The 20,004-nt window shown below is 39.9% G+C and overlaps 1 protein-coding gene and 1 non-coding gene across 3 annotated transcripts; one reads left to right on the top strand and one right to left on the bottom strand.

The window, feature by feature from the left end:
- Positions 1-11,798: 11,798 nt before the first annotated feature.
- LOC103440738 (transcription initiation factor TFIID subunit 5) lies at positions 11,799-17,436 on the top strand. 2 transcript variants are annotated; one of them, XM_070827224.1, is made up of 19 exons: positions 11,799-12,110; positions 12,864-12,945; positions 13,050-13,128; positions 13,250-13,347; positions 13,443-13,499; positions 13,589-13,676; positions 13,754-13,863; positions 14,218-14,319; positions 14,450-14,601; positions 15,029-15,139; positions 15,222-15,291; positions 15,371-15,410; positions 15,502-15,666; positions 15,784-15,860; positions 15,980-16,096; positions 16,244-16,509; positions 16,592-16,687; positions 16,767-16,842; positions 16,946-17,436. In XM_070827224.1, exons 1-19 carry the CDS (start codon positions 11,920-11,922, stop codon positions 16,997-16,999), a joined length of 2,031 nt encoding a protein of 676 aa, XP_070683325.1. In that variant the 5' UTR covers positions 11,799-11,919; the 3' UTR covers positions 17,000-17,436. The 2 variants fall into 2 exon arrangements, with proteins under 2 accessions (XP_070683325.1, XP_070683326.1); XM_070827225.1 differs by having other exon boundaries at positions 15,505-15,666.
- A 514-nt stretch (positions 17,437-17,950) lies between these two features.
- TRNAL-CAA (transfer RNA leucine (anticodon CAA)) lies at positions 17,951-18,034 on the bottom strand. Its single transcript has one exon. It is a non-coding gene; the product is annotated as a tRNA-Leu (tRNA).
- Positions 18,035-20,004: the final 1,970 nt, after the last annotated feature.

The following is a 20,004-nucleotide window of genomic DNA, read 5'->3' on the forward strand; positions in this document are numbered from 1 at the left end:
AAAGAAAAGAAATAGAGACGAGCATGTTGGAGAATAAGATGGGTGTTGCTATATATACACATATTTTTACATCTCATGCACTTTTTGTTAATTTATGTTCTTTGATCTTCTTCAATTCATTCGATTCGACAACTGGAAATTAAGAAGAATGTGTGAGAAGTAAAAATGAGTGTATAGATAACAACACTAAAAAAGATTGTATAGACAAGCTTGAGTGGAAATATAAGATATTCTAATTGCATCATCTGGGACCTGCCGTGGGTTTGGTCTTTTCTTGGTCTTCTTTCTCTAGCTGCATCATCTTCCATTTATAAATCATAATTAAATTACAAGAATTATGCATCTTAATTTATCCAACGGCTGGAAAACTCTTATAAGAAAGTAAGAGCTTCTGGAGACCACACGATCATCTTGAATTATTCACTTATGGCCCCATAAAACAATATATTGACCTTCTGGTCCCATAAATCAGACAATTTCCAATACTTAATCACATGTCATTTGAAAGAAAGAACATCGCAACAAACACATCTTAAGCGATGCATGAACTTGATTAATTAAAGCAGCTTTAGCAAAAACTAATTGATCATCTCTTTATTTCATACACAAAATAAACATTATAATATAGACACTAAGTGACGATGGAGCTTTATTTGGAAGCTGCATCTTCCTCCTAAAGTGCTCTCTTTTCTTTGGCTTTTGTTGCTAGACGGCCGGGGTTGGGTATGGATTCTTCATGCGGTAGTTGTGATGGTGCTTTTGAATCAATTATTTATGTCTTTAGAGATTGTTCATTTGCTACTAAGATTTAGAAAAGTTATCCCGTTCCTAATCAGTTTTATACTGATGCATTTACTAATAATTGATTCAAATATAATCTCTTTCATAATATTAGTCTTGGACAATTTGGAATTGAGACTTAGTTTTTGTATGCCTTGTTGATTCTTGTGGCATTGGTGAAACAAAAGTATTTTTGACCAGGATTTTGCTCTCCCAAATGATCCCAAATCAGTTATTATTGAAAGATTGGCTTCATGCGAGTATGGCTTCCTCCATGAAGTCTCTTTTGAACACATGCTTTTTTTTTTATTAGGAACCTACTCCTAAGGATTAGGTAAAGCTTAATATTGATAGATGTCGTAAGGGTGACCTCATTGGTGCTGGTAGTGTCCTCAGAAACTCATCAGGGGCATGGGACTCTGGTTTTTTGTGCTAATCTTGATCGATGTGAGATTTTATGTATTGAAGCTGCCGCCGGGGGGGGGGTGTTATTGGGCTACACTCGAGTGGAATAATGGAATCAAGAAGATTATGGTGGAATCAAATACTGCATTTGCAATACAATTGACTTTAAATGCAAAAGTGGATAATCACTTTGTGGGAAGTTTAGCATGCCGTGTTCTTTTGCACCAAAATTGATCTTGTGAAATTGGCACATTTACTGTGAAAGAATTTTGTTGTTGATGATTTGGCTCGTTGGGGTTTTTCATGCAGTTTGGGTTAAATTTTTTTTTTTTTTTTTTTGAACAAGCTCCTTCTTCTTATCGTCGGTTGTTAGTTACAAATATAGTTGAGGTCTCATAACCTCGTAAAATTCTTATGTCGTCTTTCTTTTTCGAGTAAACTGTCGGTTTACCCCCTGAACTTTCACCTCACTTTCGATTTCCCCCCTGAACTTTTCCATTGGAAAATTAAGGACTCAAACTAATTTTTTTAGCCAATTTGCCTCCTACCGTTAGTTTTTCATATATTCCATCCATATTTCCGTTAAGTGAGACCATGTGCACAACATGTGAGGATAGTTAAGTTATTTCACTCTTAAAAATGATTAAAAAACTGAAAATAATAAAAAAAGCAAAACTTTCCCTCTATTTTTTCCCGCTAATTCCTATCCTCGATTTTTTTTCCCTCTCATTCCTATGCATGAGAAATGACATATGGTGTTATTGTCTACCATTTTTATTTCTCTAACAAATTAATAATTTGACAAATGCTAATGGTGCTATTGTCTCCAAAGCAGTGCATTAATATAAGAAACCCTAGTCTTTTTTATGGACATGTTTCTTATATTAATGCACTGCTTTGGAGACAATAACACCATTAGCATTTGTCAAATTATTAATTTGTTAGAGAAAATAAAAATGGTAGTACATGCTTCAAAAAAAAGATTAACTTAGCTACTTATGAAGACAATAACACCATATGTTATTTCTCATGCATAGGAATAAGAGGGAAAATTAAAATTGAGGATAGGAATTAGCGGGAAAAAATAGAGGGAAAATTATTATTATTATTTATTTTCAGTTTTTAATCATTTTTAAATTGAAATGACTTAACTATCCTCACATGTTATGCACATGGTCTCACTTAACGGAAATATGGATGGAATATATGAAAAACTAACGGTAGGGGGCAAATTGGCTAAAAAAATTAGTTTGAGTCCTTAATTTTCCAATAGAAAAGTTCAGGGGGGAAATCGAAAGTGAGGTGAAAGTTCAGGGGGTAAACCGACAGTTTACCCTTCTTTTTCTTTTGAGCTTATGCACCGCCAATAAAAGTGTTGTGCCTGTTAAAGATTCATAATAATATATCTTTTCATTTTTTGAGCTAATAAATAAGTATATCTATATATTATAAAAATATATCTTTTTATTTTTTGAGCTAACAAATAAGATTATCTATATATTATTTTGTTATGTACTTTTGTAAAAGAACTTAGCATGCGTCGGTGGACGGACTAACAATACAACCCGGCCCCATGCAGGAGCCAAAATATCGTTCGGGTTGGTCAGTGGATACTGCATGTATACGTAGGAGAAACATGCTCGTTCTATACAAATATCTTCATCGTATAAACTGCGTAATCAACAACAACAACAACAACAAAGCCTTTTCCCACTAAGTGGGGTCGGCTATATGAATCCTAGAACGCCATTGCGCTCGATTTTGTGTCATGTCCTCCGTTAGATCCAAGTACTCTAAGTCTTTTCTTAGAGTCTCTTCCAAAGTTTTCCTAGGTCTTCCTCTACCCCTTCGGCCCTGAACCTCTGTCCCGTAGTCACATCTTCGAACCGGAGCGTCAGACGGCCTTCTTTGCACATGTCCAAATCACCGGAGCCGATTTTCTCTCATCTTTCCTACAATTTCGGCTACTCCTACTTTACCTCGGATATCCTCATTCCCAATCTTATCCTTTCTCATGTGCCCACACATCCCACGAAGCATCCTCATCTCCGCTACACCCATTTTGTGTACGTGTTGATGCTTCACCACCCAACATTCTGTGCCATACAACATCGCTGGCCTTATTGCCGTCCTATAAAATTTTCCCTTGAGCTTCAGTGGCCTACGACGGTCACACAACACGCCGGATGCACTCTTTCCATCCAGCTCGTATTCTATGGTTGAGATCTCCATCTAATTCTCCGTTCTCTTGCAAGATAGATCCTAGGTAGCGAAAACGGTCGCTTTTTGTGATCTTCGCTAGATTGCTCCGGTCATTAGTGTGGATAAGTATATAAATGGATAGAGATAGGAAAGCAAACACAAGATGTACGTGGTTCACCCAGATTGGCTACGTCCACGGAATAGAAGAGTTCTCATTAATTGTGAAGGGTTTACACAAGTACATAGGTTCAAGCTCTCCTTTAGTGAGTACAAGTGAATGATTTAGTACAAATGACATTAGGAAATATTGTGGGAGAATGATCTCGTAATCACGAAACTTCTAAGTATCGGAGTGTGGTGTCGTCTTGACTTGCCTTATCTGTCTCATAGGTAGATGTGGCATCTTCTCTGGAAGTACTCTTCCTCCATCCAGGGGTGGTATCTTTAACTGGTGGAGATGCACAAGGTAATGTATCAATTTCACTTGAAGCTTACTTGTAGTTTCAGGCTTGGTCAAGCGCGATACAAACCATGTAGTAGGAGTCCCCCAAGTCGCCGAGCTAGGGGGTCTGCTGAAAGAGGTGACAGACAAGGTAAGCAATCAGAGCTCCGACTGATTGTTCACCTTCTCCCCATCTTGCAGCAGCATGAAGGATAAAGAGAAGAAAAATGAGAAGAGATGATATGAGATACTTTTTCTTTTGAAGAAGTAACGTTCCACAGGCTTATTCTTGAACTGAGCTGGAGGGTTTTTTGGTTTCCTCCAGAGTATAAGGCCGACTGAAGAATTTGAGGGTCAAAACAAGTCCATCAAATCTAGAGTACGTTCCACCCTGCTGATATGGGATACTTTTGCTTTTGACAGAGTAATGGATGTATCGGCACGTGTGCTGTTACGCTTGTCTCCACATGCTTCCTTGTATCCTTCGCACTTGCCCTATCTGTTCCTCAAGCAGATGCGGAATCTTCCCTGGAAACATAAGATGTTGAAGATGAGTACTCGAGAGCAATGCCAGGTAAGTAATCAGGTAAGGGGTTCCAAGCAGTCAGTTCCTGGCTGGAAGCTTGATTCCAAGTGCTGACTGATTGCTCTCTTTCTCCTTGTCTTGCAGGTAAAAACAAGGCCAAAAGAAAAGACAGGGAAAAAGCATGATATGGGATACTCTTGCTTTTAACCCTGATGATATGAGATATTCTTGCTCTAGTATAGCTTGTTTGCAGAGGTATTATCGGGGGGAAAGAAAGCTGAATATTTCGAAAGGCTTCGTTGGGAGTGCCCTCTCAGATATGATGAAGGGTTGAGCATTTTTGCAAGTCTGCCTGTCCGTTGGGGATGGAGGTCGACATATATAGGAGTCTCCCTAACAACAAGTAGTAATGCTATTCCTTTACCCTGCTTGGTCATAGCACAGTAGTGGGAGCTGCCAGTTTCACATGTTTTAACTCTGTCAGAGCACTTTGAAAAAGTGGTCTGTGGTATATGGCTCTCGAGATTCGGAGAACAATGCCTCTTCGATTTTTGAGAAAGCAATCATGCTGGGGGTCTGACTCTCGAGATTCGGAGAGCAGTGTCTCTTCGATTTTTGAGGAAGTAATCATGTTGGGAGTCTGGCTCTCGAGATTCGGAGGGCGGTGCCTCTTCGATTTTGGAGCAAGCAATCTTGTTGGGAGTGTTGTCTCGAATGTGAGTAAAGGTTGGGCATGTTTGCTAGTCTACCTTGCCACGAAGCACAAAGGTTGACACACAGGAACTTTCCAATTATCCAGCAATGGTACTGTTCCTTTACCCTCTCTTCGATTTTGAGAAAGTAGTCATGTTGGGAGTCTGGCTCTTTAGATTCAGAGGACGGTGCCTCTTCGATTTTGGAGCAAGCAATCTTGTTGGGAGTGTTTTCTCGAATGTGAGTAAAGGTTGGGCATGTTTGCTAGTCTACCTTGCCACGAAGCACAGAGGTTGACACACAGGGACTTTCCAATTATCCAGCAGTGGTACTGTTCCTTTACCCTTGTGGGTAATAATATGGTAACTAGACCTTCAAAATTTATGTGTCTAAACTTTGTTAGTGCTGTTTCTTTGCTATTCTTTTACCTTTCTTGGTCAGAGCGATGTAGTGGGAGCTGCAAGCTTCACGTGCTCAACTTTGGCAGAGAACTTTGGCAAAGTTATCTGTGGTACCCATGAGTTATTGTTGCGTGTGGGAAGTGAGTGATTGAACAGTAAGATTCATGTGCTTTCTACTTCACCAGAAGTCTTCGACAGAATGCCCATAATTTCTGCAAAGCTGAGTGTGTGTGTGACAGGTGCTGACAAGGCTAGAAAAGTAGGTGCCTCTTTGATTTCTGAGATCGGCCCTCGTGGTCTATGAGCAGCCCAGCTTTTGAGAAAGCGAGCGCCTCTTCGATTGATTCGGAGAACGATGCCTCATCGATTTTTGAGAAAGCAATCATGCTGGGGGTCTGGCTCTCGAGATTCGGGGAGCAGTGTCTCTTCGATTTTTGAGAAAGTAATCATGTTGGGAGTCTGGCTCTCGAGATTCGGAGAGCGGTGCCTCTTTGATTTTGGAGCAAGCAATCTTGTTGGGAGTGTTTTCTCGAATGTGAGTAAAGGTTGGGCATGTTTGCTAGTCTACCTTGCCACGAAGCACAGAGGTTGACACACAGGGACTTTCCAATTATCCAGCAATGGTACTGTTCTTTTACCCTCTCTTCGATTTTTAAGAAAATAGTCATGTTGGGAGTCTGGCTCTTTAGATTCGGAGGACGGTGCATCTTCGATTTTGGAGCAAGCAATCTTATTGGGAGTGTTTTCTCGAATGTGAGTAAAGGTTGGGCATGTTTGCTAGTCTACCTTGCCACGAAGCACAGAGGTTGACACACAGGGACTTTCCAATTATCCAGCAGTGGTACTGTTCCTTTACCCTTGTGGGTAATAATATGGTAGCTAGACCTTCAAAATTTATGGGTCTAAACTTTGTTAGTGCTGTTTCTTTGCTATTCTTTTACCCTTCTTGGTCAGAGCGATGTAGTGGGAGCTGCAAGCTTCACGTGCTCAACTTTGGCAGAGAACTTTGGCAAAGTTATCTGTGGTACCCATGAGCTATTGTTGCGTGTGGGAAATGGGTGATTGAACAGTAAGATTCATGTGTTTTCTACTTCCCCAGAAGTCTTTGACAGAATGCCCATAATTTCCGCAAAGCTGAGTGTGCGTGTGACAGGTGCTGACAAGGTTGGAAAAGTAGGTGCCTCTTCGATTTCTGAGATCGGCCCTCGTGGTCTCTGGGGAGCCCAGCTTTTGAGAAAGCGAGCGCCTCTTAGATTTCTGAGATCGGCCTTCGTGGTCTTTGAGCAGCCCAACTTTTGAGAAAGCAAACACCTCTTCGATTTCTGAGATCAACCCTCGTGATCTCTAAGTAGCCCAACTTTTGAGAAAGCAAACGCCTCTTCGATTTCTGAGCAGGCGCCTCTTCGATTTCTGAAGCTCCGTCGAGTGCAGATTTTTTATAGGGGCTGACATTAAGTTCCAAAGCACACTTGAATCTCCACCAGTAGAAGCTTCATTCTTGCACTTCTACGATCTTGATTTGTCCGACCTCTTCTCTCTTCAACACCTTTGAAAATGTCTGGCCCCTCCGACCGTCGTTTTGACTTGAACCTTGTTGAAGAGGCAGCCCCGCCTTCTCCAGACAACATATGGCGCCCATCCTTCGTCTCCCCTACTGGTCCTCTTACCGTTGGGGATTCCATGATGAAGAATGATATGACCGCTGCGGTGGTGGCCAGGAACCTTCTCACTCCCAAAGATAACAGACTACTTTCCAAACGGTCTGATGAGTTAGCTGTTAAGGATTCGCTGGCTCTCAGTGTTCAGTGTGCAGGTTCTGTGTCTAATATGGCCCAACGCCTATTTGCTCGAACCCGCCAAGTTGAATCATTGGCGGCTGAAGTGATGAGTCTTAAACAGGAGATTAGAGGGCTCAAGCATGAGAATAAACAGTTGCACCGGCTCGCACATGACTATGCTACAAACATGAAGAGGAAGCTTGACCAGATGAAGGAAACTGATGGTCAGGTTTTACTTGATCATCAGAGATTTGTGGGTTTGTTCCAAAGGCATTTATTGCCTTCGTCTTCTGGGGCTGTACCGCGTAATGAAGCTCCAAATGATCAACCTCTGATGCCTCCTCCTTCTAGGGTTCTGTCCAGTACTGAGGCTCCAAATGATCCCCCTCCGGTGCCTTCTCTTTCTGGGGCTCTACCGACTGCTGAGACTTCTCCTAAGCAACCTTTGTGAAGGCTCCCTCTTGTGTGTTTATTTTGACTCATGTATATGTACATATTTGTAGCTTATCGGGAATATCAATAAATAAGCTTTCCTTCATTTCAACGTATTGTGTTAAATACACCAAAGCCTTCTTCGCTAAGTTCTTTGAATTTTCTTTTGTTGAAGCTTGTATGTTGAAGCTTTCTGAGTGGAGCATGTAGGTTGGGGTAGTGTTCCCTTAATTTCCCGAGTGAGGAAAACTTCTCGGTTGGAGACTTAGAAAATCCAAGTCACTGAGTGGGATCGACTATATGAATCTTAGAACGCCATTGTGCTCGATCCTGTGTCATGTCCTTCGTTAGATCCAAGTACTCTAAGTCTTTTCTTAGAGTCTCTTCCAAAGTTTTCCTAGGTCTTCCTCTACCCCTTCGGCCCTGAACCTCTGTCCCATAGTCGCATCTTCTAATCGGAGCGTCAGTAGGCATTCTTTGCACATGTCCAAACCACCGTAACCGATTTTCTCTCATCTTTCCTTCAATTTCGGCTACTCCTACTTTACCCCGGATATCCTCATTCCTAATCTTATCCTTTCTCGTGTGCCCACACATCCAACGAAGCATCCTCATCTCCGCTACACCCATTTTGTGTACGTGTTGATGTTTCACCGCCCAACATTCTGTGCCATACAGCATCGCCGGCCTTATTGCCGTCCTATAAAATTTTCCCTTGAGCTTCAGTGGCATACGGCGGTCACACAACACGCCGGATGCACTCTTCCACTTCATCCATCCAGCTTGTATTCTATGGTTGAGATCTCCATCTAATTCTCCGTTCTTTTGCAAGATAGATCCTAGGTAACGAAAACGGTCGCTCTTTGGTATTTCTTGATCTCCGATCCTCACCCCTAACTCGTTTTGGCCTCCATTTGCACTGAACTTGCACTCCATATATTCTGTCTTTGATCGGCTTAGGCGAAGACCTTTAGATTCCAACACTTCTCTCCAAAGGTTAAGCTTTGCATTTACCCCTTCCTGAGTTTCATCTATCAACACTATATCGTCTGCGAAAAGCATACACCAAGGAATATCATCTTGAATATGTCCTGTTAACTCATCCATTACCAACGCAAAAAGGTAAGGACTTAAGGATGAGCCTTGATGTAATCCTACAGTTATGGGAAAGCTTTCGGTTTGTCCTTCATGAGTTCTTACGGCAGTCTTTGCTCCTTCATACATATCCTTTATAGCTTGGATATATGCTACTCGTACTCCTTTCTTCTCTAAAATCCTCCAAAGAATGTCTCTTGGGACCCTATCATACGCTTTTTCCAAATCTATAAAGACCATGTGTAAATCCTTTTTCCCATCTCTATATCTTTCCATCAATCTTCGTAAGAGATAGATTGCCTCCATGGTTGAGCGCCCTGGCATGAACCCGAATTGGTTGTCCGAAACCCGTGTCTCTTGCCTCAATCTATGCTCAATGACTCTCTCCCAGAGCTTCATTGTATGACTCATTAGCTTAATACCCCTATAGTTCATGCAATTTTGTACGTCACCCTTATTCTTGTAGATAGGCACCAAAGTGCTCGTTCGCCACTCATTTGGCATCTTCTTCGTTTTCAAAATCCTATTGAAAAGGTCAGTGAGCCATGTTATACCTGTCTCCCCCAAAAGTTTCCACACTTCGATTGGTATATCGTCTGGGCCTATTGCTTTTTTATGTTTCATCTTCTTCAAAGCTACAACCACTTCTTCCTTCCGGATTCGACGATAAAAAGAGTAGTTTCTACACTCTTCTGAGTTACTCAACTCCCCTAAAGAATCACTCATTTCATGTCCTTCATTGAAAAGATTATGAAAATAACCTCTCCATCTGTCTTTAACCGCGTTCTCTGTAGCAAGAACCTTTCCATCCTCATCCTTGATGCACCTCACTTGGTTTAGGTCCCTTGTCTTCTTTTCCCTTGCTCTAGATAGTTTATAGATATCCAACTCTCCTTCTTTGGTATCTAGTCGTTTATACATATCGTCGTAAGCCGCTAACTTAGCTTCTCTGACAGCTTTCTTCGCCTCTTGCTTCGCTTTTCTATACCTTTCACCATTTTCATCGGTCCTCTCCTTGTATAAGGCTTTACAACATTCCTTCTTAGCCTTCACCTTTGTTTGTACCTCCTCATTCCACCACCAAGATTCCTTTTGGTGTGGGGCAAAGCCCTTGGACTCTCCTAATACCTCTTTTGCTACTTTTCGGATACAACTAGCCATGGAATCCCACATTTGGCTAGCTTCCCCCTCTCTATCCCACACACATTGGGTGATTACCTTCTCTTTGAAAATGACTTGTTTTTCTTCTTTTAGATTCCACCATCTAGTCCTTGGGCACTTCCAAGTATTGTTCTTTTGTCTTACTCTTTTGATATGTACATCCATCACCAACAAGCGATGTTGATTAGCCACGCTCTCTCCTGGTATAACTTTGCAATCCTTACAAGTTATACGATCCCCTTTCCTCATTAGAAGAAAATCTATTTGTGTTTTTGACGACCCACTCTTGTAGGTGATCACATGTTCTTCTCTCTTCTTAAAGAAGGTGTTGGCTAAGAAGAGATCATATGCCATTGCAAAATCCAAGATAGCTTCCCCATCCTCGTTTCTCTCCCCAAAACCATGGCCACCATGAAAACCTCCATAGTTGCCTGTCTCCCTGCCCACGTGTCCATTTAAATCTCCTCCTATAAATAACTTCTCCGTCTGAGCAATTCCTTGCACCAAGTCTCCAAGATCTTCCCAAAATTTCTCCTTCGAACTCGTATCCAACCCTACTTGAGGTGCGTACGCACTAATCACATTGATAAGTTCTTGTCCTATTACAATCTTGATTGCCATGATTCTATCTCCTACCCTCTTGACATCTACAACATCTTGTACCAAGGTCTTGTCCACGATGATGCCAACACCGTTTCTCGTTCTATTTGTGCCCGAATACCAAAGTTTAAACCCTGAGTTTTCTAGATCCTTTGCCTTACTACCAACCCACTTAGTTTCTTGTAGGCACATAATATTTATCCTTCTCCTCACCATAACTTCCACTACTTCCATAGATTTTCCCGTTAAGGTTCCTATATTCCACGTTCCTAAACGCATTTTGCTCTCTTGAACTCTACCCTTCTGTCCTAGCTTCTTCACCCTCCCCTGTCTAATAGGATCAAAGTACTTCTTTTGTGTGTCCCGGGTAAAGTTGATAGGAGCATATGCTCCCAAACAACTTTGAGTGGAGTCGTTCGAAAAGAAGTTTCTATGGCCCCCTTGCTCATTTAACACTGCATCCGGGTGCCGATGGAGATACAGCGACCCTTGCTCACTTATCACTGTGCTCGGGCCACACAGCGCGCCACTTACGGGTGACGCCCTAGCTTTAGCGCGATTTTGTTCTGGATTCATTTTCATAAGGATTCGACGTGATCATGGAGTGCCGGCTGTCGACTACCTGACGCCCTCCCCCTCCTCCTTTATCCGGGCTTGGGACCGGCCATGTAAGACATAGGCGGAGTTGTATAAACTGCGTAATCAAAATTGTTTATATTCCTAATTTTTATTTGAAGATCAACCTTACAAAAAAGTATTCTAATCTAAGATCATTTAGTCGTCTAAATGTATTATATAAATGGGAACTGTTCATCATGTATATGTTAGTTGATGCTTATACTGTCAATTTGTTCTATACATTTGGATAACTAAATAATTTTCAATTCAAATGATTTTTTATAGGGATAATCTTCATATAAAGATTGAGAAATTGATCGATTGTAAATTTTTAGTTAATGCAGTTAATATACACGATTCGAATGAAGAGAGCTATGTGCATTCACCATGAAGAGAACGCAAGTATTCCATATATGTAATTATCCTTGTAAAAGGATGAAGAGAGTTTGAACTCAAGACGTAGTGAGTTGAGAGAATGATGTTCATTCTCATTCGTCAATGGGTCACATTCCTCATTCCGAAAAACAAGGCCCAGCCCAATTTAGTATCAAACCAATTGCAAGTTGATTTGGCCCAACTAACGGAAAATTACAAGAGTTGTGAGCCCGAAACCCACAACGACTTCGGATCGTTGATTCGAGAAATTGTGGGCCCTGAGGCCCAGCGACGACAAAAACCGGGGATTTTGAAGGGCAGGACGAGACGAGAGGGACTGAGTCGCTGAGGGGTTTTCCGTTCACAGTTTCGAACAGAGAGAAACTGCGATTGCAAAAAGCGGTGGCGGAGATGTCTGAAGCGGTGGACGACGAGAGCGTGCGGAAGTTCGTGGCGGCTTACTTGAAGAAGAAAGGCTTCAAGCAGGCGGAGAACGCTTTTCAAGAAGAACTAAACAAGAATACCAACAGCTCTTCGTCCCCGATCTCTTTCAATTCCCAATTGGACCCCGACGTCGCCAAGCACATCCTCTCCTTCTCCCAGTAATCTCTCTCTCCTCCTTCTCTCTCTCTTGTTTTTCTCGCACTTCCTTTTCGTATTTGTTGTTGATTTTTGGGTTCTAAGGGTTATTTGTGATGCTTGCGGGGTTTAGCTGCAATTTTGATTTTATGGTCCTGATGTATGGAAATTTGAACTTAGGAGCCGAGTTCTTAGTATTTCTCAGTGGAATTTCGATTGGTTTTAGTGGGGTGAGTTTCGGACTTTGGCATTACTAGAATTGGGAATTTCAGAGAGCTAAGAACTAGTTTCCTGTAGGTTAATCGCATTGTTGAGATCTGTTCAGTATGAAGGTCTCCGGATATTATGAAATTAGCGTGTCTTGAGTTGAGTATATTCTGTATGGAACAATGGAATTTCGATTGGTGTTTTAGTGGGGGGAGCTTGGAACTTTAGCATGAGTAGAATTGAGAACGTTGGAGAGCTGAGAACTAGTTCCCGGAAGGATAAAAGCATGGGCAATATTGGCTCAGTACTAATAAATTGGGTGTTGAGGTCAATGTTGTACAGTATATGTATGGAAACTGTACGAAAAAGAAGATTATAGTATGGAAGTCGAATCATTATTCGATTGATCATGCACTTCAACGTCAGTGTTTCTAAGACGATGGGCAAATCTGAAATAGAAGCATTCGTTTTACGTGGACACGTATATGCTTATGTTTCTGTTTGTTCATTCTAGTGTTTTTTATTCGAGGTTGCTTTTAATTCCTTAGTTGGCATTCTTTGTTTTACAGATACGAGGAAGGTCCAGCACAGTATCAAGATGGATATGCCAAGTTGAGATCATGGACTTACAGTTCACTAGATTTGTACAGGGTAACTTACTTTTTTGAGTTAATTTTTCTATGGATTTTATTTCTTATACTTTAAAGGTTTTATATTTTCTGCATATTAAAAAATGGCCTTATTTATATATGCAGCATGAGTTGCTTCGTGTTCTCTATCCTGTATTTATTCATTGTTTCATGGATCTGGTTGCTAAAGGTCATATACAAGAAGGTATATCTCTTACTTCTTGCCATGTATCATATAGTTTTATGTGATTATCATTGATATCTTACTCTGTTCTTTGTAACTACTGGTCAATGAGTGAACACCTGTTCTTTGTTCATGTTACCAGCTCGGACATTTTTCAATAGCTTCCGTGAAGACCATGAAATGATGCACCTACGAGATCTACAGAAGTTGGAAGGCGTTCTTTCTCCCTCTCATTTGGAGGTGTTTACTCCCAGAAAACTCTCATTAATGCATTTTTGATTAATGATTACATCAAACACCTTAAAAAAATTTCTCATATTTCTGTTGTTACTCAGGAGATGGAATTTGCTCATTCTCTTAGGCAGAGCAAAGTCAACATAAAGATATGCCAGGTAATATTCTGGTTCTTCTTTTAGTTATTTATGTAGGCTTTGTATATATATAGCTGAACAACATATTTTTGGGTCAATTATCTTTCCAGTACTCGTATGAGCTTCTGCTGCAGTTTCTACACAAGTCACAATCCACCACAGTGCTTGGGATTATCAATGAGCATATTAACTTCCAAGGTATATTGGTTTGACTTGTGGTTGAAAGGGTGATATGCTGCATAACAAAATATCTAATGTTTAAATTGCTTCTGTAGTTTCTCCTGGACAACCCAGCTCAATTTCCGAAGATGCTGAGGCTGTAACACTTACCGGAAGTAGCCTGGATTCAGCTAATCAGATAAACCAGAAGGAAATACATTGGGGGGTGAGTCAAGAATGCTGATGAGTTACTATATAGTGTGTATGTCAAACTGGTTCTAGTGCTTATTTGAATTTCTCTGCTGAAAATGAATAAACTTACGTTTGGAAGCTGCATGAAGATTTTTCAAGAATTTTTAATATTACTCATTTTGGTGCATATTGGAAGTATCTTCTTGCTTTTAGAAAGATAAAGGTTCTTTTGCTTTTGCATTTTCGATTAACATGTTACCCAAAGCTACGGGTTTATATTTTAATAATCACTTAAAAATATGTTTATTGAAATAAGGCAAGTTTTGTGTAAAACATGCAGACACGTGTGTACTTCCTGACTTTATATGTCACTCATATTTTTTTGTAGTTGCTCGAAGATTCCTTTGAAGAACGCTTGGAAAAGGCTGGGGCCTTCGACTCTGAAAAAGCAGAAGGAGAAAGCAAAGAAGGGGATGGGGATGAGAATAAGGTGCAAATATGTTTTGAAATGCTGTAACAACTTCATAGCTTCAAAGTACAATTACTGAAGTAATGTGTTTGTAACTACGGACTAGCATATCATTGACTTTTTCATCTGTTTTTTTTTTTTTTTTTTTCAGAAAAAATCAAGTGAAGGAGCTAAACAGGGGGCTTCAAACAAAAAGTTGAAAAAGGACAAGGCTTCTGGTGCAACGGCGAAAACTGCACGCCCTGAGGCTACCCCTGTAACTGCAGTACCAAGAGTCAAACCAGAGCTTACTCTGCCAGTAATGTAGTTTCTGGGATCCCTTCCCCCCCTTTCATTTGACTTTGGATGTAGCTAATAATAGAAACTGTATGTTGAGATAAAAATTAGTATTGGTTCCTAATTGTTTAAATGAGTCTTATTAAATTTAAACTAGAAGTCCATAAAGTTGGGATCAATTGGAGCAGAGAGCTTGAGTTTTATGAAGAATTTTCAGTTCCATGAAAAGCTGTTACATAGATCAAAAGGGAGTTGATTTTGTCAGCTACCAGTATGCAAAGTTGATTGATTTTATTAACTGACAGATAGTAATTTTGAACATGGATTCATTAGATACTTTTGTTAAGTGAAGCCTTTCGCCGCATGTCTGTTCAGGGTCTGGGTATAGGAAATTGTTAGTCCATGCTTGAGATCCAATGCAGGTTACTTACTAATCTTTTGTTGATTCCTTCAGTCCCACAGAGGTTGAACAGTCAATCTTTGAAGACTTGAGAAACCGTGTGCAATTGAGTAGTGCTGCACTGCCATCTGTCAGCTTTTATACATTCATCAACACACACAATGGGTAATTCCCTTAACTGTCTCTGACCAACACTGGGTTCCATTTTATACTCCATTACTTATCTTTTTGTTCAACAATTTGCCAGTTTAAACTGTTCGTCTATATCCCATGATGGATCCATGGTTGCTGGTGGATTTTCAGACTCGTCGCTGAAGGTTTCATCTTATCTTATTACTTCCTTGTTGTGCATATTGCTCTCCAAGTGTGTGTTAATATTGAAGCATTCTTCAACAGGTATGGGATATGGCAAAGATTGGGCAACAAGGCCTTGATTGTAAGTCTCATAGTAGTTTTTGTGTGACGATTTTTTTTTCTTGTTCGTGAAATATGCAAATATGCAATTATATTGAACTATGCTTGTGCAGCAGCGTTGCAGGGTGAGAATGGTACCACCACTTCAAGTGACCAAGTTTTGTCAAATGGTGGAAAAAAACCATATACCTTGTTTCAGGGTCATTCAGGGCCAGTTTATTCAGCTACATTCAATCCCCTTGGGGATTTTATACTCTCCTCTTCAGCAGACTCAACTGGTATGCTGTCTAAACTGTTATATATCTCTTTCCCCCTCCCCCTCTCCCTGCCCCATTCCCTCTCTCATACCAATAGACTAGTCGATAACAGTAAGAAATTCCATTGCTATGCTGCAGTTCGGTTGTGGAGCACAAAATTAAATGCAAATCTTGTTTGCTACAAGGGTCATAATTACCCAGTATGGGATGTTCAGGTATATCTGGTTGAACTTGACATAAACGCAGTAAACTCATGTTTTCTAGCAACAGATTTTAATTCTTGACTTTTGGTCGCATGGGGTTCTACTCTAATGGGAGAGGTTGTCTTATGCAGTTTAGCCCTGTTGGTCATTATTTTGCCAGTGCTTCACACGATCGAACAGCAAGGATTTGGTCTATGGACAGAATACAGCCTTTGAGAATAATGGCTGGGCACTTATCTGATGTTGATGTCAGTAACTCTCTCTCTCTGTCTCTCTCTCTTTATGTCTGCAACTGTATTGTTGTATATTTGAAGATGTTCAGTTTTTTATAGAATTACTGCCTCTGTAATCCATGCAACCAAATTCTAATGTGGATTTTTTTTGTTTTGTTTTAGTGTGTGCAATGGCATGCCAACTGCAACTACATTGCCACTGGCTCTAGTGATAAAACAGTTCGATTGTGGGACGTACAAACTGGAGAGTGTGTCCGAATATTTATTGGTCACAGAAGTATGGTTTTGTCTCTGGCAATGTCACCTGACGGTCGCTACATGGCATCTGGTGATGAAGACGGCGCAATCATGATGTGGGACCTTTCAACTGGGCGATGTGTTACACCTTTGATGGGTCACACCTCATGCGTATGGACACTTGATTTCAGGTAGAACATCTTTTCTTTCTCGTACCATAATATTCCGTTTAGAAAACTGTCTAAACTCTAAAGTAAGATTTTGATATGTCAGTGGTGAGGGTTCGCTTCTTGCTTCTGGGTCTGCTGATTGTACGGTAAAACTGTGGGATGTTACTGCAAGTACAAAGTTGCCAAGAACTGAAGAAAAGTGAGCTCCTCAACTCTTCTTTCGTTCTTATGAGATTCTGTAAACACAGTGATTTCACTAACATTATGGTTTCGATCAGCAAAAGTGGAAATACCAGCAGACTCCGATCATTGAGGACTTTGCCGACCAAGTCTACTCCCGTCTACTCGTTACGGGTAAATTCAGAAATTGTCAATAACAGCAACTTATCCATCTTTGCTCAATAATTATAAAGAGGTGAGAATTCATTTAATGTTTGTGATTTTGTTCTGGTTGCAGTTTTCTCGAAGAAACCTTCTATTTGCTTCTGGGGTACTTTCAAAAACTGTATAAAGTTCACTCCGTCTAGGCTTGATCTAACTCGAGGAAAGGTCTCGTAACGTGCTGTACAAGTCTCGTGACCGGCCCTTCAAATGCTGCTGTGTGCCAACAGTCGGTAAGGCACCTCGTGTGTCACGGCACATTGAGAGATTTTGTGATAGTTAAATGGTGCACGTTTTTATTGTCCCCGGATACATTTTGCATAAATTGTAGTTTCGTACTTGATCCCTTTGCGACAATGGCTCCGAGTAAATGAACAGAAAACCCTCGATTTTGCGCTCTTATGGTGCAAAATTGATCGTTTCCGCTCGTATGGTTTTCATGCCCCTAAAGTAGGGTTTTAATGGCTCCTACGGTTCTTTGTAAAGAATGATTGTACGAGAAACAATTTGTATTTGTGTTTTTAACCCCAACTTTCAGAATATTCATGGTAAATTGGTAATTCATAATCTCCTAATCTCAGACTAAACAAGCAATTTTGAAATTTGAATAAGATTGTGAGATTTTTATTTTTATTTTTTCAAAAAATGAGACCAGCCAGTGGTTTCATCACGGTCGTTCATTTTTCCAGAGGCTAAAAGACTCGCATAGGGATTTTTAATCTCCGTGGCCATCATGTGTGATTCACCAGTAACAAGAATCAACCTTATGACGTACCTTATAGAATACGAGCTTGAAATTCGTTCTCAACCACTACACGAGTCAAAACAAGAGTTGGATATGTATGAGTATCACTCACATTCTTAACATATCTTGCGTTTACTAATGCACAACGAACGAAAAAGTGAGTCCAATATTTTTTGGATTATTTTTCATTCATTTATCTTGCGTTTACTTAATACATAACACAACGAAAGAAAATGTGAGTCCAATATTTGGTATCATTTTCCATTCATGATTTCTTCCATCGTTATATGATATCGTTAAAAAAATTAAAAATTAAAAATAAAATGAAAAAGTAAATGTCAGAAGTGGGATTTGAACCCACGCCCTCGTTAGAGGACCAGAACTTGAGTCTGGCGCCTTAGACCACTCGGCCATCCTGACTGGATCATGTTCGTGGTTAAGGTAATTTTATATATATATCTTCAACTAAAATTCCAAGATCAATAAGCAGAAGTACAAAACCAGTGCAACATTTCATGCATCTCAGTTAAGCTCTAGCTGCTGATATTTCAACTATATGTTCCTTTTATTGCAATTGAATATTAGTTTGTCAGTTTTTTTTACATGTTAGCCCTTGACAACATTGCACTTTACAGAAGGAAAAAAACATGAATTCTTAAAGGGGTTTTTATAAAAACTTAAAAGTTGTGGAGTGATTTTGGTACTCATCGTGAGAAGTGGATGAATATTTGATTGAAATACGTTTCTGCAACGTAGTGGAGAATGCATTTCGCATTTCAAAGGTAGAGCAAGGAACTGTATCTATTATAACGACTTAAGTAGGTCTACGACCACTAAAAAAATATACTAATTAGAAAATGAAGCGCACGAACTATCTTCATTCCCCTAGAGTTGTTTGTTTTTCCGATTAACTTGGCGCTTGTCTATTTAGCCCTAATTGATTTGGTTTCTGAGAGCACTGACAGGGCTAAACTCGTTACAAGACCCAGATTCTTTTTAGATAATCAAGGGTAAAACTTGACCCAATAAGATCCTCTCTGGTGCCTTTTGGTGAGGATCTTGGAGATTTGTAAATCGTGTCCGTTCATTGTATATCGTGCGGTCAATTTTTGTCAAGTACTATTTGTATTTAATTTTAAATAAAAATATTTAAAATAATTTTTTACTGCACAATGTACAATGAACGAATATAATTTACAGATGTCTGGAATCCTCACAAAGGGGATCCGGATTCAAAACTTGACCTCGAATCCTAAAATCTTAATAGATAACAGCAAAAGGACAGTACTTGGTTTGACAAAAAAAGGACAGTACTTGGTTGGACAAAAAAAAGGACAGTACTTGGCCATAGTAAAATATGCACCCAAGGAACTTTTGGCACCATGAAATGCACCAGTTTCTCTGACCAAACAGAAAAAACTTGCCGCCAACAGCAGCGATAAACAACCTGTACATGCAATCGGCCATAATACATGCATAACTAAGCTCATAATTTTGGACAAAGCACAGGTATTTTCTCACTCCAATGCAATCAATCACGTCCATTTAACAGCATAGTTAGAGAGATACAAGCTTAACGGAGTTTCTGAATTGATCTAAAACCAGAAACCCTACGCAAGCAGTTTGAATATCGGAATAAAGCAATTAGGTGATATTCGGATGAAGTAAAAAACGAAGAGACGACCATTATCAAAGGGGAGAAAAGAAGAAGTCGCCATATATATATACTCAGCAAGGGCAAATTTCTGCATACCATATTTCCATATACTTCTATGAAAAAACCATTCCCAGAATTAATTTTGTTCAAAAGTATAAAAGAACATACATACAATGATTTTTCCATTAAAGCCTTGTACAAAGAGGCATCTACCACTAAATAATAATTGAACATTGTAAGAGGATTAACTGTATGAAGAGGGCAATTCGTGTCAACGATGAATCAATAGTATCCTGCAATTTTTCACAAGAATTTGGATTATTTAAATGTACGTGTGTATATCAGCTCCTGATCAAAACCTTAGCAAAAACCTAAATACACAATAACAACCAATCATCAAAGAAAAAGTCTCATCTACAAGGGGGAATCACACATGAATATAGAGCAGAAGCAGGCTTAAACTTTATATGTTTGAAGGAAGATACACTTGAATGAAACTCTGAAAGATAATAAATAATGTTTAACAATTTATAACTCCTGCAGACACAACCTCGTAAGTGATTCCAAAGTTTCGTGTCCATATAAGCGATACATAAGTATATATTTCACGCCATCTCCCCCCACAAATATGGTTGACCTAAAAATACCAAACTTACCGGTTGACATTTATGATCTTTCAACGAATTCATGATCTGGACTGAGATTCACCAATTGATTTAGAAATAAGCAAAGA

This window comes from Malus domestica, chromosome 08 (genome assembly GCF_042453785.1).
Source record: "Malus domestica chromosome 08, GDT2T_hap1".
NCBI classification, from domain to species: Eukaryota; Viridiplantae; Streptophyta; class Magnoliopsida; order Rosales; family Rosaceae; genus Malus; species Malus domestica.